The 19,851-nt window shown below is 37.1% G+C and overlaps 1 protein-coding gene across 2 annotated transcripts in view; it reads left to right on the top strand.

Annotated features, from left to right (window-relative positions):
• Positions 1–19,851, top strand: part of lrba (LPS-responsive vesicle trafficking, beach and anchor containing) — an 807,866-nt gene that overhangs the window by 762,890 nt on the left and 25,125 nt on the right. For both annotated transcript variants that reach the window (XM_073042906.1, XM_073042907.1), the window contains exon 52: positions 27–194. In XM_073042906.1, coding sequence (XP_072899007.1) covers positions 27–194 — 168 coding nt within the window. The remainder of the gene's footprint in view (positions 1–26; positions 195–19,851) is intronic.

The raw sequence follows: 19,851 nt of genomic DNA on the forward strand, positions 1-19,851 counted from the left end.
TGGTGATATTTTAAATTTCTTTTTAGGTAAACTAACTCAGGTGATTTTTGGACACTGGGATGTTGTAACCTGTTTAGCCAGATCTGAGTCATACATTGGAGGTGACTGTTACATCCTGTCAGGGTCACGTGATGCAACTCTACTTCTCTGGTACTGGAACGGGAAAAACCATAGTATTGGAGGATACCCAAACAGTAAGTAAAGGAAAAATAATATAAAGTTCCATTTCTATAATATTTCTGTTGTTTTGCTTTCAATTAATGTTTCATGACTCAAATTTCGGTTGCAGTAATGCTAAAGGAAAGTTATAGCCTAGAATTTTCACCCAACAGTAAGCTACTCATGCTTACTGTGGGCCTCTGTGGCTTGCATTAAAAAAATCATATTTTGATGGTGTCACTTTGAAACCAACCCAGCCTGATCTTCATCCCCTTGATCTGTGAATTGCTATGATAAGCTTCAAAGGGCAGTTGGATGGTACTGTGGGCAGCACAGAACTTGTCTGCTAAACAGTTGAAAAGAACTTTGACAGTTGGCTAAACAATGAACATAAACCAGCTGTTGAATTTGACTAAAAAATGAAAAATGTTTCTGAATGTCTGAAATCATGTTGTTTAAAAACATGCAGAAGGTTTATCTAAACCAAAGAAATCATTTCAGCAATTTGAAAAATGGGAACACTTTTTAAAAACAAATAAAAAATAACTAACTCAGTTGTTTAGAAAATAAAACGTGAATTGCCTCGTACATTGATCCTTTCCATTTGTGTAAATGTAGTCCATGTTCGTGCACTTGGTCCAACATAGCACAATAGGCAGGTTCTCCAGCCTAAATGGTGGGGACCTGCCACACCTTCACTCCACTGATGGATTTGGTCCAATGTGGAACAAGCACTCAGAATAAAGCAGGTAGAAAAAAGCCAGCTAGTTTGGGACTGGCAAAACCCCAGATATGTGCACAGGAATCCTGAGAATGCTGTCATCTATATAAAGACATGCATTTCCCTCTCAAGTTCTTGACCATCTCCCAAACAAAGTTCTTAATTTTCCTCTGAAATTTAAAATGAGATTTTAAAAATTAACAGCAATCAAAATTGGCTAGATTTTTGTTCATTTGAAGATAAGTGTATCTTTGATTGGACTAGCTTTTATGGTGCTTTGCTAATTGCCCTAGAGAAATTATGATGTCACTTTTTTTTCAATTTGTTTACAAGCCAGCAGGATCAAGTATAATTCCTCCAATCCTAGCAAACTGACGAGTAAATTTTCCAGCACTTTCCCACAAAACTTAATGGGAAAGTTCTCCTTTAATTGTCTTTTTACCACTCACCTTTCCTTATCATCATGTTAAATCACAGTGTTCAATCATCTTTGCTTCAAATATGTGTTCATTGTTTCTGCTTTCAGAATCCAATACATATGGCAATTCTAACCTTAAAATTGACAGCCCCATTTTCACCATCCTTTTTCTCTCCATAATGTTTGAATGTACTGTTACTTACCAAACTGTAGTCATTTTTCTTTGAATTCGGTGTTTAAGTCCTTTGCTCAGATTTTTGTCCCTACCACACTTCTGGAAGAGCTGTACCAAGTGACATACCATATCTGACTTTGGATTGCATAGAGGAAGAGAAAGTTCAAAAGCAGCAAGCAAGGCAGATGACACATTTTGTGCGCCACAGTTCTTGAGAAGACATTGGATTATGCATAATTAGGCACTTGACAAGGTCCAATATGAAGAAGTTAGGTTTGAGCAAAGTGCCCATTGTGTGAGTGGACCAGTGTTAGAATGGGGAGTTGAGGCTTTGGCGAACAGAGCTTTTTGCACATTTAGAGCTGTAGGGATGCTGGGCAGAATGCTGAAATGCTCCTGTTCTGGGATGTGGGAAGGCAGGGAGACCTCCAGTGTCACTGATGACTACATCTGCAAGAGGTGCATCCAGCTGCAGCTTCCATCAGACATTATTAAGAAGTTGAAGCTGGAACTTGATCAACTTCAGATCGTTCAGGAGGCTGAGGAGTTGATAGACAGGACATACAGGGATGTAGCTATCCCTAAGGTGCAGGACACAGATGACTGGGTTACTGTCAGGAGAGGCAAAGGGGATAGGTAGCCAGTGCAGAGTACCCTTGTGGCTGTTCCCCTCAACAACAGGTATATCACTTTAAATACTGTTGAGGCAAATTACCTAGCAGAGGAAAAACACAGCGGTCATGTCTCTAGCACTAAGTCGGCAAGAGGGGAGAAAAGGCAAGCTGTAGTAATAGGGGATTCGTTGGTTAAGGGAATAGAAGGGAGGTTCTGTGACCGAAACGATATTTCCAGATGGTATGTTGCCTCCCAGGTGCCAAGGTCAGGGACATCTTGGATGGAGTCCACAGCATTTTTAAGTGGGAGGGTGAGCAGCCAGAGGTTGTGGTTCATGTACTAATGACATAGGTAAGGGGAGTGATGAGGTTCTGCAAAGGGAGGTAACAGAGTTAGGTACTAAGTTAAAAGGCAGGACCTCCGGGGTTGTGATCTCAGGATTGCTACCTGTGCCATGTGCTAGTGAGGCCAGAAATAGGAAGATTATACAATTTAACATGTGGCTCAGGAGTTGGTACAGCAATGAGGGTTTCCAATTTTTATGTCATTGCTCTCTCTTCCAGGGAAGCTGGGATCTGTACAGAAGGAATGATTTGCACCTGAACTCCAGCACAAATGGTGGAGTGGTTCTAGAGAAAGATTTTGTTGACCCTGCACACAAAGTCAGGAACCAAAAGGCTGAGCATTGTAGGAGTAATGTTCTGAGCTGCATATATTTTAGTACAAGGAGAACTGTTCGATAAATCTAGGGCATGGATCAACACATGGAATTATGACATTGTAGCCATTAGTGAGACGTTTGCAGGAGGGGCAGTACTGGCAGCTCAATGTTCAGAGGTTTCATTGTTTTAGACGTGATAGAGTGGGAGACATTAAAGAGGGAGGAGTGACATTACCAGTCAGTGAAAATGTCGTGTCAGTGCTGAGACAGGATAGACTGGAGAGCTTGTTCAGTGTGTTCAGAGAAGTTCCAACCACAGACAGTAACATACCAGACAACACACACAAAATGCTGGTGGAACACAGCAGGTCAGGCAGCATCTATAGGGAGAAGCGCTGTCGATGTTTCAGGCCGAGACCCTTCGTCAGGACTAACTGAAAGGAAAGATAGTAAGAGATTTGAAAGTAGGGGGGAGGGGAAAATGTGAAATGATAGGAGAAGACCGGAGGGGGTGGGGTGAAACCTCCGGTCTTCTCCTATCATTTCGCATTTTCCCAAAATATCGACAGCGCTTCTCCCTATAGATGCTGCCTGACCTGCTGCGTTCCACCAGCATTTTATGCGTGTTGCTTGAATTTCCAGCATCTTCAGATTTCCTCGTGTTTGCCTAGTAACATACCAGATCATGTATTAGGGAATGAGTCAGGGCAGGTGACAGAAGTTTGTGTAAGGGAACTCTTTGCATCTAGTGATCATAATGCCATTAGTTTGAAGCGAATTATGGAAAACGATAGGTGTGGTCCTTGGGTTGGGATTCCAAACTGGAGAAAGGCCAATTTTGATAGTATCAGTAAGTATCTGGCAAATGTGGATTGAGACTTGTTTTCTGATAAAGATATACTTGGTAAGTGGGAGGCCTTCAAAAGTGAAATTTTCATAGTACATAATTTGTATGTTCCTGTCAGAATAAAAGGTGAGGTTTAAGGAACCTTGGTCTTTGAGAGATATTGAAGACCTGGCTAAGAAAAAGAACATGGTGCAAAGACAGGTAGGAACAAATGAGGTACTTGAGGAGCATAAGAAATGCAAGAGATTACTTAAGGAGATCAAGAGGGCTAAAAGAAGGCATGAGATTGCTCTAGCAGACAAGGTGAAGGAGAATCCTAATGGCTTCTACAGATATATTAAGAGCAAAAGAATACCAGATGACAAAATTGGTCCTTTAGAAGATCAGAGTGGTAATCTATGTGTAGAGCTGAAAGAGATAGGGAAGATCTTAAATTGGTATTTGCATCTGTATTTACTTGGGAGCTGAACACACGAGTTCTAGAAGTGAGGCAAAGTAACAGCAAGGTCATGAACTCAAGTTACAGAGGAGGAAGTGTTTGCTGTTTTGAGACAAATTAGAGTGAATATATCCCCAGGGCCTGATAAGGTTTTCCCTTGGACCCTGTGGGAGACTAGTGCAGAAATTGCAGGGCTCCCAGCAGAGATATTTAAAACATCTTTAGCCACAGGTGAGGTGACGGAGGATAGCTAATGTTGTTCCGTTGTTTAAGAAAGGTTCTAAGAATAAGCCAGGAAATCATTGACCAGTGAGTCTGACATGAGTAGTGGGAAAGTATTGGAAGATACTCTTAAGGGCCTGGATATATAAATATTTGAATAGATAGAAACTGATTAGGAATAGTCAACATGGTGGTAGGTAGTGTCTAACCAATCTTAAGAGTTTTTAGAGGAAGTTACCAGGAAAGTTGATAAAGGCAAGGCAATGGATGTTGTCTACGTGGACTTCAGTAAGGCATTTGACAAGGTCCTGCATGGGAGGTTGATCAAGAATGTTAAGTCATTTGGCATTCAAATGAGGTGGTAAATTGGATTAGACTTTAGCGTTGTGGGAGAAACCAAGGAGTGGTAGTAGATGGTTGCCTCTCTGACTGGGGTCCTATGACTAGTGGTGTGCCACTGGGATCAGTGCTGGGTCAATTGTTGTTTGTCATCTATATCAATGATCTGGATGATAATGTGGTAGCAAATTTGCAGATGGCACCAAGATTGGTGATGAAGTGGACAGTGAAGAATACTATCAAAGCTTGCAGTGGAACCTGGATCAGCTGGAAAACTGGGCTGCAAAATAACAGATAGAATTTAATGCAGACAAGTGTGAGTGTTACACTTTGGGACAACCAACCAGGGTAGGTCTTACTGTGAACGGGAGGGCACTGAGGAGTGTGGTAGAACAAAGGGATCTGGTTCATAATTCCTTGAAAGTGGCATCACAGGTAGATAGGGTCATAAAGAAATTTTTTGCCACATTAGCCTTCATAAATCAATGTACTAAGTACAGAAGTTGGGATGTTACTGTATGTTGAAATTGTATAAGACGTTGCTTAGGCCTAATTTGCAGTATTGTGTGCAGTTTTGGTCACCTACTGGCAGGAAAGTTTAAAACACAATTGGTAAAATACAGAGAAAATCTACAAGGATGTCCTGGGATCTGAGGACCTGGGTTACAGGGTAAGCTTAAATAGGTAAGGACTTTATTTCCTAGAAAATTGAAGATAGAAGGGAGATTTAATGGAGGTACACAAAATTATGAGGGGTATAGATAGAGTAAATGCTTTTTCCACTGAGGTTGGGTGATACTACAACTAGACGTCTTGAGTTAAGGGTGAAAGGTGAAATGTTTAAGGGGAACATGAGGGGGGATCTTTAACCACTTTAGAGTCATAGAAAAGTACAGTGCAGGAACATACCATTTAGCCCATCTGGTTTGTGCCAAGCCATTTAATCTACCTACTCCCATTGACCTGCACCGGGACCAGAGCCCTCCATACCCCTATCATCCATGTTCCTAGGCAAGCTTCCCTTAAAGCTTAAAATCAAGCATATGTGCACCACTTGTGCTTGCAGCTCGTTCCACACTCTCATGACCCTCTAAGAAAAGAGGTTTCCCTTCATGTTCCCCTTAAACTTTTCATCTTTCAACCTTAATCCATGACCTCCAGTTATAGCCCCACCCAACATCCCATCTCCTGAACTCAGTACTTTGTTTCCCACAAATCACCCATTGAAAGATTGATGAGACTTTTTCTCCATTAAATAAGTGGTAGCACTGCACGATTATAAGTTCATATTTGCAATTTTTATGGTGAAATATTCAAATGGAATTTATAGACCAAATTTCACAGACTATAGTGTATTACCTGCACAAAGCTCACATAAATTAGCCTATTCGTTGCCCATACATAAACTATCAGGGAAGAAAACTTGCTGGTTTAAAAGCTTTTACATCCAGTTTAGTGAGATCTTGAGTGATGATAAAATTGGATGGTGCAGAACAAGCTCCCATATTCAAAATGACAGTCAATGCCTTTGATAGATGACAAAGGTATTTCCTTACTTTTGCCAATGTTCCTGACCCTCTGGTGTCTTACAGTAATACATGCTGATTAATTTTCAGGCAAGAATCTGCAGCAAGTTCCAATATTGTGCAGTGAAGGTCCTGAATTTGCTCACATTATGTGTATAAATGCTAGTTAGTTCAGTTCCTCTAAATATATTTAAACACGGATTTTTAATAAAATATGTTTGGAATTTTGTCAGAAACTAGTTTTGTTTTAGCTTTTAAATATCGTGTTATCAATTACTTTAGTCTCTTCTCAATCTTCAACATATTTCCACTTAGCTACCATTATTCTCTTTTTTTTTTACTGGCATTGCAGTTGCTTTTGCACAGAAGCTAATCCTATTTTTTTAATCCTGCTATTTGTGAAATATTGCAAGCTATGATCGTCTACTGAAGTGAATAAGTTTGAAGTAATTTTGCAGATTGAGATTCAGATCCTTCTGTACTGGAGGACTGTGCAATATGGTGCTATAGTGTGCAGGCTGCCAGAAGTTGTGAGTTTATCAGAAGATTACAGGGGAAGACTTTGAGGTGCCACAGTAGTGCAGTGATTAGGGCATTGGAGTTCGGAGTTCAATCCCAGCATCTCTGTATGTCCTCCCCATGGAATACATAGGCTTTCTCCAGGCCCTTACACAGTCCTTAGATGTAACGGATAGGCTAATTTGTTATTGTAAATTGTCCAGTGATTAGGTTAGACTTAAATCAGTGTTGTCGGGGGTTGTTGGGCAGTCCGTTTCGAACGCTTGGAAAGGCCAATTCTGTGCTGTATCTCAAAATAAAATAAAATTTAAAAAAAGATATTCTGAGGTTCACACTCTTCTGTGCTAAAACATTAGTTTGGGGAACAGCTGCTGAATATTATATTGATTTCAGTAAGAGTGTGCAGCTGGTTTGAATTTGTCTGCATAAGTATGGGGATGAAGCTTTGCCTTGATGTTTTCTGCATTAGAAGTTTAACCCTTGATTGTCTTTAATTGACTTGAAATAAAGTTCTTTTGAAGATGACCAGTGTACACAAAACAAATGGAAAGTTTCATAGATCAGAGGTCTAGATTATGCTTTTCTTAATTCAGCACCTGTTGCGTCTTAATGTTCAATCCATGAGATGTGTGGGACAAATTAAAATACTGTAGTTCTGTAATACTGTAGTATTATCTTTGGAAAGAGTTTTAATAATTAAGCATTTCATGAAGGGCCTCTAGTGTCAAAGACCCAAACTGCAGGATCATGGTACCATTCAGACTTTTTTAACAGAAGCTTTTTGGATCAAGGACAAAACAATTTTTGTCACTTCCTCGCAGTCATTAAAGAAGTATACCAAATAGGGTCTACAACTTATTTCCCCCATTTTGTATGTACATACCGTCAATATTTAAATTGTAGTTATATTGTTTTTCAGTGGTGTCAAATTGCAAATTTCTTTAACTGGGAACAGCTTTTTTTAACTTTTGTTGTAAGTGTAGATGGTGATGTTTTTTAATAAAGAGAACTTGACCCAAGTCATTTGATTTTACAATGAAGTAGAAAATTGTTTGTATGTTATGTATATAGCTGCTCTTCTTGGAAGCTCTTTATTGGAGTATTACTAAATATTCTTGCAAGGGACACAAGGAGAAGTTATTTTATAACACTTTATCTTAGTAGTTTAGGCATGTAAATTGGTGGAATTGTCATGTAACAAAAGCAATTTATCTGACTTTGTATACATCATGAGAAAATTGATGTTAAGGTATTACTATTTGTCTTTTCAAATCCTAAAATAAGCTGAATATTTTGCATGTAGAATTAAATTGTACTTTTTTTGTTTTACTTTCAAAGAGGTGGAAATACCGTTAAAATTACTCGTGGGCAGTCAAATGGTATAGCACTTCCATTCAGCTGTTTTGAATATGCTTAAAGTTTTATCCCATTTTCAATTTTATTAAAAGACACTCTGTAAAACTAGAATAATCAAATCATCTACACATTTGCATTTTTCCTACTGATGTTTTAAATTTGACCTGTAGCAGTTAGTCATATCAGAATTGCATTTCAACATTAGTTTTGAAAATTGGTCAGATTACATGCATAAATTTAGCATTTCAGCCACCAGAAGAAAATTGGAGACTTGGCAGCTACTGTACACCAGTCACTAATAATATTTATATTTCATTCTTCATGGTAACAGGTAACCCTGAGATATTTGCTAAAATGTCTGAGTATTAACAAATACATATAAATGATAAAAGGAGAAAAATAAATATTCCTGAAATACTGATTTGTCATATACTTGCCATCATTGTCCATGTGTGTGATTAAATAGAGAACAATGTGTATTTTAACAAATGAAGATGATGCAAAGAAAATAATGGAGAAACAAAATCATGAGCACTGAGCGTGGGCTTAAGATTATATGATTTATTTCATATGAAACTTTATATAGTTGTCTTGTAACATATGTATAGTCACTGTATACATATATTGGGACAATTCTTAAAGCTTTAAGTTTTAAATGTAAAGCCAACATTAATGCTTCGTTAGTCCAGTTAAATTTTTGTTGAAATTGTTCTCATTATTTGTTGTAGTTATGACTAATAGATTGAAACTTTGTGGAATTCAGATTTTTCCCCTTCCTGGACTATTGAGTGTCCATACAGAACTAATACAAAGCTGCCAGGTGACGACCATATGAACAGCATTGAGATTTTAATACATTTAATTCGATACAAATCTAATTGCAACAAGATAATACTACTGATTACAAAGCACCTCGTACACTCCTAAAGTACCCCACTAGGAATTAGCAAACAAAGTTAAGCCATATGAGAAGTTAGGACAGATGAGAGAAGGTTTTAAGAAGCACCCGGAAGGAGGTACAGGGATGAAAATGTTTATGAAGGCTCTTCAGTGTTCAAAAGGCACAGCAGCTAAAGGCATAATTGCCAGTGGAGGTGCAATTAATAATCAGAAATTAGCAAAAGAAATGAATTGATGGAGCATAGATATATTTTGGTTGAGTTGATGTGGAGAGATATTTTGTAGGAAGGGCTGAGCCATGAGCAAATTGAATCTTAAAACGGAGGTTTGCTTAAATGGGCATTGGTGTGTGTTAGCTAAAACATTGAGCATTTTGATTTAGAGTAAAGAAATCAAATCTTAGCATATGGTCAAGTTCATTAAGTGTGGAAGATGAACTAGTCTGGAATTCATTGGGATTCTAGAGGTAAAAGTGGAAGGGTTACAAATTATATATTAATTATATTAATTGTTTTAACATACTTGTTGATAAATTTTACATTTAAAATAAATGACCAGTAATGTATTCTGGTTCTCCATTCCTTTTGAACTTTCAACACAATTTATTTACAATGAACATTACTTCCTGTACATCCGTATCGCTAGCTGAGTATAGTAACACTGTAACTACTTTGCACTACTATTTTCTTTGTTTTCTTTTGTTCTACTTGTTCATTCCTGTAAAATATTATATAATTTTCTTGTGAGTGTTGTGTCTCTAATGCTATTGGCCTGTGATGCTGCTGCACAAGTTTTTCACTGCAGCAGTGCAAGCACGTCTATATAACAATAAACTGGGTTCGTCTCCCTTGACCAACTTGACTATTTCTACCAATAAAATTTTCATGGAGATGTCAATTGCATTTGTGACAAATTAGATACAAGATAAATAGATGCAGATAACGCGGCCTTTACCTTTCAAATGACAGAACTGATTATTGCACCCAAGCACCTCGTGGTGGGAAAATTTCCCCCTTTTTCAAAACTTGATTTTCTATGAGGTTGTTTCCAAATAAAGAGAGCATCTGAAAGCTGAGCATTTGTCCTCTCGTGTTTCATTCACTGAGACTTTATCCAGCTAGGGTTCAATGCCATTTTCCACAAATGCAAGTGATGTCTTGTTCTTTGTGGCATGCTGTCCCAGAGTGATGGGATTGAAATCTGAACTGCACTTTTCAATCCACTAAGTATATGGCTCCATTCATGCCATTGCATATAGCTCCTGAGCAGAGTTCTTGTACTTCTCTGACACAAAATAAAGCCACCTAATTGATAATGTATTTAGCTTTATTCAAACTAGCATTATTTTACCTCACAAACATGTAGGCAGTGATGAGTAGCTTATAGATAGCTGGAGCAACAAGTGCCTTAAGGAATGAAAGAGATGTTGGCCACAGATGACTACCAGACTGTTTTAAGAGAAGTATTGGTCATATGTTGCTGCTGTATTCTAGTGGTTGTGAACAGTATTTGTCTGTTTCAATGGAATTAAATCAAATCAAACACAGAAGTCCTGGAGTTACTGACTGATTTGGAATACCAAATTTGTTGGTTTGCTACACGACTGAAGTCCCTTTGGAGTTCAGTAGCCTGACTGCAGCATGATGAGATTTACTGACATTTATGCTAGAGAATTGCCAAACTCTTATGATTTCCTTGCAGCTTTAGTTTTTGCTGTGTTGGGGGGAAGGTATTAGCAGCTATCTAAGGCTGTATGGATGGAGGTTGCTAGGTGTACTGTTGGATCCTCTGAGGCTCTGCCACTATTCAGACCCAGCTGCTGGAGCTGGCTACAGCTTCCACAGTTAGATAAGCAGGTTTGAGAATAACCATAGGCACTATTGTGAGTAATGGATTTGTATTAGTAAGCTCTGGTCTGACTTTGTAACCAATAAAACCACTTAAGATTAAGCATTCTGTAAGACAGTGCCAAAGGGACAATGCTGGCACTGTAAAGTGATGGTTTCAGTTTAAGTTTATATAAATTTTAAATACTATCCCCAAAGCAAACAACCTATGTATTATAGGATTGTCATATATGCTGACAACTGTTCTAGCTTCGTCTGCACATTAATTTACATACTGTTAGCTCAGATTATGGCCTTTTCCAACTTCATAATCTGAGTAAGTGCATTTATTTGTGTTTTACATTGAATTATAAAATGATTGCATGTTGCATTTGTGTTGCAGAATACTGAGGGATTTTAAAATATATTTAATATTTTCATTGAATGCCTGTAACTAGCTTGTCACTCATTGTATTAGCCTCACAGATATTTTAGATGGTGACATGAAGAACCTTACAAAATTTACAACATTGTGTCTGTGCTAATCAAAAAGAGATCTCCAACTAATCCTCCCTTCCAGCATAATGTTCATAGCCATGTCAAGTACAGCTATTCAAATACACTGCCATGTGCCATTTAAATAAGATGAGGGTCCTGCCTTTACTATCCCTTTTGCCTTCCAATTCTGTTACCAACCTCTTGATGAAAAATATCCCTTATCCTTCTAAATTTTTTCCCAGTGATAAAGCAACTAGCATTTTCCATTTATACTATCCAGGATCCACATTATTTAATTTATCTCAATTAAGTCATCTTAGCCTCTTTGGTTCCAAAGGAAATTATCATAATTTATTCATTTCTCCATATTGATACAATTTTCCAGTCTTGGCAAAATTATCTTAAATCTCCTTTACATTCTCTGGCCTCACATTTTGTGTTATGCCCTGAGCAAAACTGTAGCATAGTTGCTGCTGTGCTCAGATCTTGTATAATCTCCTTGGTTTTGCATATAATATCTTGACTTAAAAGAAAAACATCCTATTTGCTTACATAATCACCTTATTGACCAATATTCTAATTTTAATGATCTGCATATATATACATTCCACGTTCTCTATTTCTCTGTATTTCCCAATATCCTTTAATTTATTGAGTGTTCCCTTGCCTTGTTGCACCTCCCCAAATACAACACCTCATACTTCCAAGAATTAAATTCTGTCTTTTATTTTCCACCCAACTTGTCAGATTATATACATAAAGCATAAGGGCAGAATTAGGCCATTTGGGCTATTGGTATGGGGGCAGTGTTTCTGATGGAATGAAACTGGGATGTCCATTCAGATAAGTTGTAAACAAAGTTATGGGGAATGAATGGGAACTGTTAGAACATGAGAAGATAGACAAAAGACTGCATGGAGTTGTGAAATGTAAAGCAAGCAGACATACTTGGCTGTTCAGGCTGAATATGTCCTCCACTTTTTAAAGAGAAAATTAAACATGCTCCGCTAACGTTTGATACAGACCAAGAAATCAAGATAATGAAGTTGTAGAATTCAATACTGAGTTCACAGCACAGCTTACTTTTATAATTACTGTAGCATTATGGCTTCCATTTCCAGTTTTGCTTTTCTCCTTTCTGAATCTTTGCTCAGCTTCTCATCCTCCTGACAAAATTGTTTAAATTCAGAAAAGGAAAAGGTGAACATACTCACGAGGATATTTTGGTCCCAGTCCTGGTGAGGTGCAACCTGCCTGACTTGTACAGATTACTTCAACAGCTAAAGATCATGTCTGTTAATATGGGGCCAAGCAATAATGGTTCAACAGTACAACTAATTTTTCTAAAATATCATTTTTTCATCGTGTCTGCATTAAAGCTGGCTACTGAGTTAATAGTCTCATTATTACCAAGCCAAAGAACTTGTCCTGAGGACAATATTTTATAGGCAGTCATTACCAGATATTTTTCCACAGATTCTTGTAAACTTCAGAAGGTAGCAAATAGAGATTATGCAGGAGGTTGCCTGTTCACCTTAAGTGGAGTAGATGATACCCTGGAAATGCATTACTTAAGAGGATAGGTATGCTCATGAAGTTGGGAAGAAATCAACATAATCATCAAGAAACCCAAGAACATAAAAACCTACTAAATGACAAATATGCTGTATATATTTTTAATTTACTTTACACTTGTATTAGAAGCATTAAAGATGGCTACCCGAAAGCCTTCATGGGAAGCTTTCACTACAAGCCGTTAATTGACATCTGCAGACAAAATCATAGGACAACAGAACAGACTGCTGCCTACTTATGTTGCAAAGCACAGGCTATAAACTGCACAAAATGAGTGAAAACATTTCCTGTTTTTAAAGTTAATATAAGGGTGTAATAAAACCAATGCTGATGGTAGTTTACAGGCTGTAAGGCAAACTATTGTCCCCTTGGGTTAACAGAAGCAATCTTGACTGCCCAGTAATCCTCTCAGCCTTCAGCTATGGGCATATAAATCCACCCTTGCCTACTTCTGGAACTGCAGTCAAGATGTTTCATATTTACACTGAAATATATTGTACTTTCAAAAAAGTGCTTATCCTTAGTTCAAACAACCGGTAAACTAACATACCAAAGAGAGTGACAGTGTTTCCTATTAAACTAAATTACATCATACAAATTTAAAAAAGCAAACATTATATTCCATTCTAAGAGCTTATTTACAGTAAGAGATTTTAACTTTTATTCTGTTAAATAAACAAAATTTCCACAAACTCACAATAAATGCAGTGCTTATTGTTAAGATTGAATAGAGAAATTACATGAAGGAATTGTGCAATATTCTGAAGCATAAATAGTTTAAAACTATCAGCATTCCATGGTGCTTTTCAGTGCAATTATTGAAAAGTCAAATTGCAACTTTTGTGTCTGCAATCTGTTGCTGAAATTGCAGATGTGTAAAGCTATAAACTGGGGAAAGTGGTGGGGGGGGGGGGGGGAAATGGTGGCACAAGCATTCTCTTTCCAACCAATGAATAATGACAGTCCATGTGAGTTCTATCAACCCATCTTTTTGTGTTGTGGTGGTACAGTAGGAAGTCGCCACTTTTTCAGGAGGTCCAGCTTTATTTGTTGTTTCTGCTGCTGGGTAGTATAAACAATTGTAATTTGTAATTCAACCTTTTTTGAGGAAACTACAGTATATATGTGTTTTACAATTCACAGCATTTATTTAACCTTTTGTCCATCCCTTTTCTGAGCTACTCTATCTCTCCAGTGCATCATTCAAGAGGTTGTAGTTCATGTTTGATCCTTCCGGATGGCTGTTAGCAGGTCAGTTCATTTCAGAAGGTTCAAGCATACCTATACTGCATAGTTATCATGATTATGATCCCTACCCTATTTCTCCTGATTTAATCTAAGATTTTCCTACAAAATATATTTTAATCAAAAAATATAAAAGCTTGCAAAAAGGGTGTCACGTAATTTTCATTCACTAAACTAAAAATATAAATACATTTAAAGTATTTACAATATGTCAACATATCATTAATGTTTTATCTCTAAACATTCCATCATTAACACTGTGGCCAAATGTAGTTGCTGCCAGCAGTCCTGTTAAGAATATTTAATTCAACAATGAGTGGAAAGTGAAATGCAACACTTCCTTGTGTATGATTTGGTTTCTGATGAAATAAAGAAGCTATCAGGGAGCATGTTTTACAAACTTGGTTATAGTTCTTGCAGATTGAATTAAAAATTGTCTTGATTCGTTCCAGAATAAAGGATTTCTTAGTTCTCCTATTTGTGGTTATCCAGCTGAGCGCCAATCAATTATTAAAGCATGTTTATAGTATGCAAGAAAGGGTGCCACCTCATGGTGCTGTTTTTCATATCATATGGTGAAAAATTGCCAAGTTGTGATTGAATTAAGTAATAAAATGCTATGTTTGGAATCAATCTGCATGCATTTAGACTTCCTTGAGTTTTCTAATTAATTATTTTTCTACAATCTGGAATGGGTTTGTTTGCCAAATCTTTTAAAACGTGCACAGCTGGATAAGGCTTTTGTTTAAATGAATGTACAAGTCCAAATGTTGCATGTTGCTTTTCTTTTAGTCTTAGTTCCAAAATAATATCCTTTATATAAGGTTTTCTGCATTGCTGCAGACACTGGTTCAAGCACCTCGTGATGATTGTATCTCTGCAATATTGTTGTACCAGCATCATGTTTCTACTGTGTCAACTGAACAGAACATTATTCAAGCAGTACCTTGGGGGAAAGAAACATAACATTTATGGAAGAAGCATTTTATGGTTTATTAATTCAAGGGAATATAACTAGAATATAAATGAAGGCATTTTTAAAATGTATGTACAGACTGCAAGAAGTTGTTTCTCTGTAGTTACTGCTTTACATCCCTTCACCAAGTTTGCTAGCAGGAATAATAAAATGGATTGTATTCAGATGTTAACTGTGTACAACCTTAATATGTACCATGTGCACACTAGTTAAGCAAAAGAACAATTCATCAATTTTATTTATCTTTTTGGTTAATGGGACAATTGACTACACATTTCACCCTTAGGCTACAACACATAAATTTGAAATGCCGTGATTAACGCTAAGAAACTCGGATTCATTGCTGTGACCTGCAGATTCATTTGTGTCTCGTACTGTGTTAAATTGTTCATAAAGTGAGTGTGATGCCACATCTAAATCAAGGCTGTTTCAATGGATAATCTTTGTAACAGCTTTGTCTTCTACAAGCATTTCAAATTTGCATTTCAGTTAAAAATAATTTGCCCTTGATATAATCCTCTGTCTCAATAGAACTAAAAATTACTTTTTTTAAATTGTTTTCTTTCTCCCCTGTTTGTCTCAAATTTTATTTGGTTACTCAGCAGAGAATTTTGTCAGCTGGGATCACAAGATTTTTTTTGCACCATCAGTTAGATGGTTTAAGTATGAAGAAGAATGAGTTCATTTATTCCTCCTGCATATAGGTGCACAGTCTCACATTCTTAGCACACGCGCACATGCACACCCACAAACACGCACACACATTTTTCAGGTGATTCTTTATGTCATCTTAAATTATGTGCTGGAAAAACTGCCCGGATTTGACTAAGCAAGTTAAAATAACAAGCTGCTGTGGACTTCTAGTTGTTTCTAACTGAGAATCAAGTGTTTAATTTGTGTAGTTTGTAGATTTCCTTAGTTTGAAACCAGTTGTTTATAAATGCTTCTGTTTTATGCAGACCCATAATTACACAAAAAAATGAACTTTGTCCCATTGAAAATTTTGCGCCAATGTAAGCATGTTGAGATTTGTGTCATTAGGGAGAGAGGAAGTGAGTAGTTGCAGCTTTTCTGTCATTTCTTTTCAATGGTTTCTGTTACATTGTAGGATAGCTGATACACTGCAGGGTGTTTCCTGTGAGGTGGGGAACTGTATATTCAAGGCTTTAGTGCAGTGTTATTTTAGTTTTTAATGGGAGCAGAGATCTGGAAATCTCTGCTTTCACTAGTTGACCTAGCTATTAAACCAGACAAAAATATTTTGTGCCCATACTTCTATCCTCAACAACGTTTGCTAAGACATGAATATTGCTGTCATTTCTTGGTGGCTGCCAGTTTACATTTTATCGGTTCATAAAAATCAGAGCAACAGCTGGATATATCAAAGCAAGAGAAGGTTTCTCTCATTTTATGTTAAAGTTCCAAAATTTGGGAATGGAGCCAAGATTTTCAGTCTGCATGTGTCTCAAATGACCTGTATGGCTACAGTTCAGAGTTCTTATGCATGTACAGTACTGTACAAAAGTATTGGGCACCCTGGCTAGATATATACGCTTAGTACTTTTGCACAGTACTGTCATTGTCATCATGGACCGAAGAGTGAATTTGTAAATCTGGCAGAAGCAAAGTATGTTGGGAATGGTGAGGGTGGAGTGCCACAGAAGGGATGTAGGCAGAGGAGGAGTGCCAGGGGCAAAGTGTAGCATGGGTGCAGACACAACCAGCCTTGAAACACCCAGTAAGGTCATTTGATTCCAAACAATTGGTTTATTGACCATTACAGAATGTCTCTCTGGTGCTTCCCACTCCCCTCCCCCTTCCTCTTTTCCCAACTATGATTTTCCTCTCCCTGCCCCCTTCCCACTCTCAGTCCATAACAGAGACCCATATTAGAATCAAGTTTATCATCACTTAATATGTCATGAATTTTTTTTATTTGTGGCAGCAGTACAGTGCAATACATAAAATTACTATAATACCATGTGAAAGTTTTAGGCAACCTAGCTATATGCTGTTCATGTGCCTACATCTTTTGTATAGTACTGCATATTAATTGGAAAAAAACTTTCAGTTTATACAATAATCTCATTCCTCTTCATGTTAAGATGTTCTTAATAATGCTCAGATAAGAATCATGGTTTAAAACTATTAACCAGACAAAAAATTTAAATACATTTATTTTCAATATCTGTTTCCTTGGTACTGTTCATTTCAGCCTATATAGAATGGATGTTACAACAACAAGCAAAGAATAACAGAGACGCCTTAATTTTGCCGTTGGTTTTCGTGGCTGGGGAGATGATGAAAAGGAAACTACTGATATTCATGTGGATGGTACATACTCAGCTAGTATAGACTGAATGCTCACTTGCAGCCAAGCAACCATTCTACCTGTATTACCACCTAAGCCAGAAGAAATAATGATCCTATGGAGTTGGCTGCACCATCTTTTCAAAGGCAAAGTTAATACTTATTCTGAAGACAAGGGTGTAATGTGAATAGAAAAAACTAAATGTTGGAGAGAAAATGGATCATTTAGTTTCAGGCACGAAGAAGCTAAAGACTTAAGTTGGAATTTTTTGAATTTCTCTTAAGTTAATGAACTAAATCTTATCTAATTTGCCCTCTCTAGCAGAAGTTTCCTGGATGGACTATGCCGATCCTCAAACCAACTCTTGTGATAAGACCTTCTATAACATTAGTATGACTGACCAGAACAACTCACCTGCCACTATGTCAAAAGCTTTGAATGTTTGTGGAGGTCTCAAAATATTTTTTAAAAATTAAACATTGATAATCAAAATAAAATTAAATTAAATTAAAATACTTACTAAAAACATTAATTTGGAGAATTCAGAAAAATACAAATGAATTGATTAACCCTTCTCCCTCAAGATGTGGATGTGGAGAGGATGTTTCCTATAGTGGAGATATCCAGAGCTAGAGGGCACAGCTTCAAAATTCAGGGATGGCCTTTTAGAACAGAGGTAGGGAGGAATTTTTTTAGCCAGAGAGTAGTGAATCTGTGGAAAGCTCTGCCATAGACAGTGGTGGAGGCAAAATCCGTGGGTATATTAAAGCAGAAGTTGATAGTTTCCTGATCGGTCAGGGCATCAAAGGATATGGCAAGAAGGCTGGTGCATGGGGTTGAGTGGGATCCGGGGTCAGCCATGATGAACTGGCAGAGCAGACTCAATGGGCTGAATGGCCTAATTCTGCTCCTATGTCTTATGGTCTAAGCTGTCCCTCTTTTCTGAATTTAAAGATATTTTGTTCTTTTGTTGGGCCTCATGATGCTAGAGAGTTGGTTGAACTTTGTGTTTCCTTGTTGGTTGTGGGAGTCAAGTGGCCAATTGCAGTTGGAGAATTATCAGCAAATTCTTGGAAATTTTGAACATCAATATTTACAGCCAAGTATCTAGGAATTTGTAGCTTGTTGGTACTTATGGGAACAGCTGATAATATCACATCTGGGCCACTTTTATTAAATGAGAAATTTCCAAGATATCAGTCCTGATGAAAGATCTCATCCCAAAATGTAGACTGTTTATTTTTCATTAAGACCGCTGTCTGACCTGCTGAGTTCCTCCAGCATTTTGTTTTGAAAAGATATAATTATTAAGCCACCAGCTTAATTTTAGTTTGTACATATTGGTATCAAACTTTGAAATAGTTTGTGCTTCTAATTTATTGAAGTTAAATTATACAGAGTTCTTTATTTCATTGGTAATATCAATAGTATCGAAAGGTCGCCAAGTATTTTTACCCACCATTGCCAGGCATAATGTGCCCATCATTATAGATTCTATTTACAGTAATGTGTTAATTGACAACATTATAAGAACTTGATTCCTAAAGTAACAATGCCATAGAATTAAATACTTGCATTTATGTCACACCTTTTGGAACCTCCAGATAGTACAAATCACTTACAACCAATTATGTTGCACTGTTATAATGTTAGGAAAATTTCATTGAGGTGATGATCATATCGTTTATAGTGATGATTGAGGATTAAACTTTAGATGCAGCACATAAATAACTTACAACTGTGGGTTATTATGTGTTCATTTGAGAGATTAGAGGGCCTTTAGTCATTTAACATTCCCGAAAATGGTACTTGTGACAGTGCAGCACTCCCTAGGTACTGCACCCTGAATTCTGTCCTCAGTTCTGGAGTTATACTTGCCTCTAATGTAAATGATTCTGGCTTTAGGTGTGCTGCCACTGAGTTCTAGCTAAAATATAACATTGTTCAGTACTTTTTGGTTGGTAAATATAATGGCTTAATCTCATTTGAAAAGTGTAACAGTTGCATGGTTAATGTAAAAAGTCAAAGTTAATACAAGAAAACAAAGTTTGAAAGGATGAGGAAGGTAACTTGTGGCTAGCTCTTTCAGAAAGCTGCTTAGTAAGGGACTATTTGTTTGTAGAATTTTCTTCTGTGTATTATATTTGATTCTGTCATTCAAGTTGTTTGTACTAGATTTCCTGATTGTAGCACCAATGCTAGCCTATTTACTTTTGCTATTGATATTAAAAGATGTGGACCTCTGTCATTTCTTAATAAACATAATTGCTGTAAGAAATACCACTAAGATTGTTATCTGACAGTCAGGGAAGTACTGGTAGAAATTTAAACATTTGAACCACTGTATTGGTGAACATCAAGTAGAATCACACGCAAGTGAACATTTGCATGTGTAAAATTTGAAATGACAAATTGACCCTGTTTTTACACAGGGCTAACCATTTCTGACACTGTTAAATATACAATGTGTAACATATTTTTCCCTTGGAATAAGATAAACAGTATTCCAGTAGCAGTGAGAAA

This window comes from Hemitrygon akajei, chromosome 4 (genome assembly GCF_048418815.1).
Source record: "Hemitrygon akajei chromosome 4, sHemAka1.3, whole genome shotgun sequence".
NCBI lineage: Eukaryota > Metazoa > Chordata > Chondrichthyes > Myliobatiformes > Dasyatidae > Hemitrygon > Hemitrygon akajei.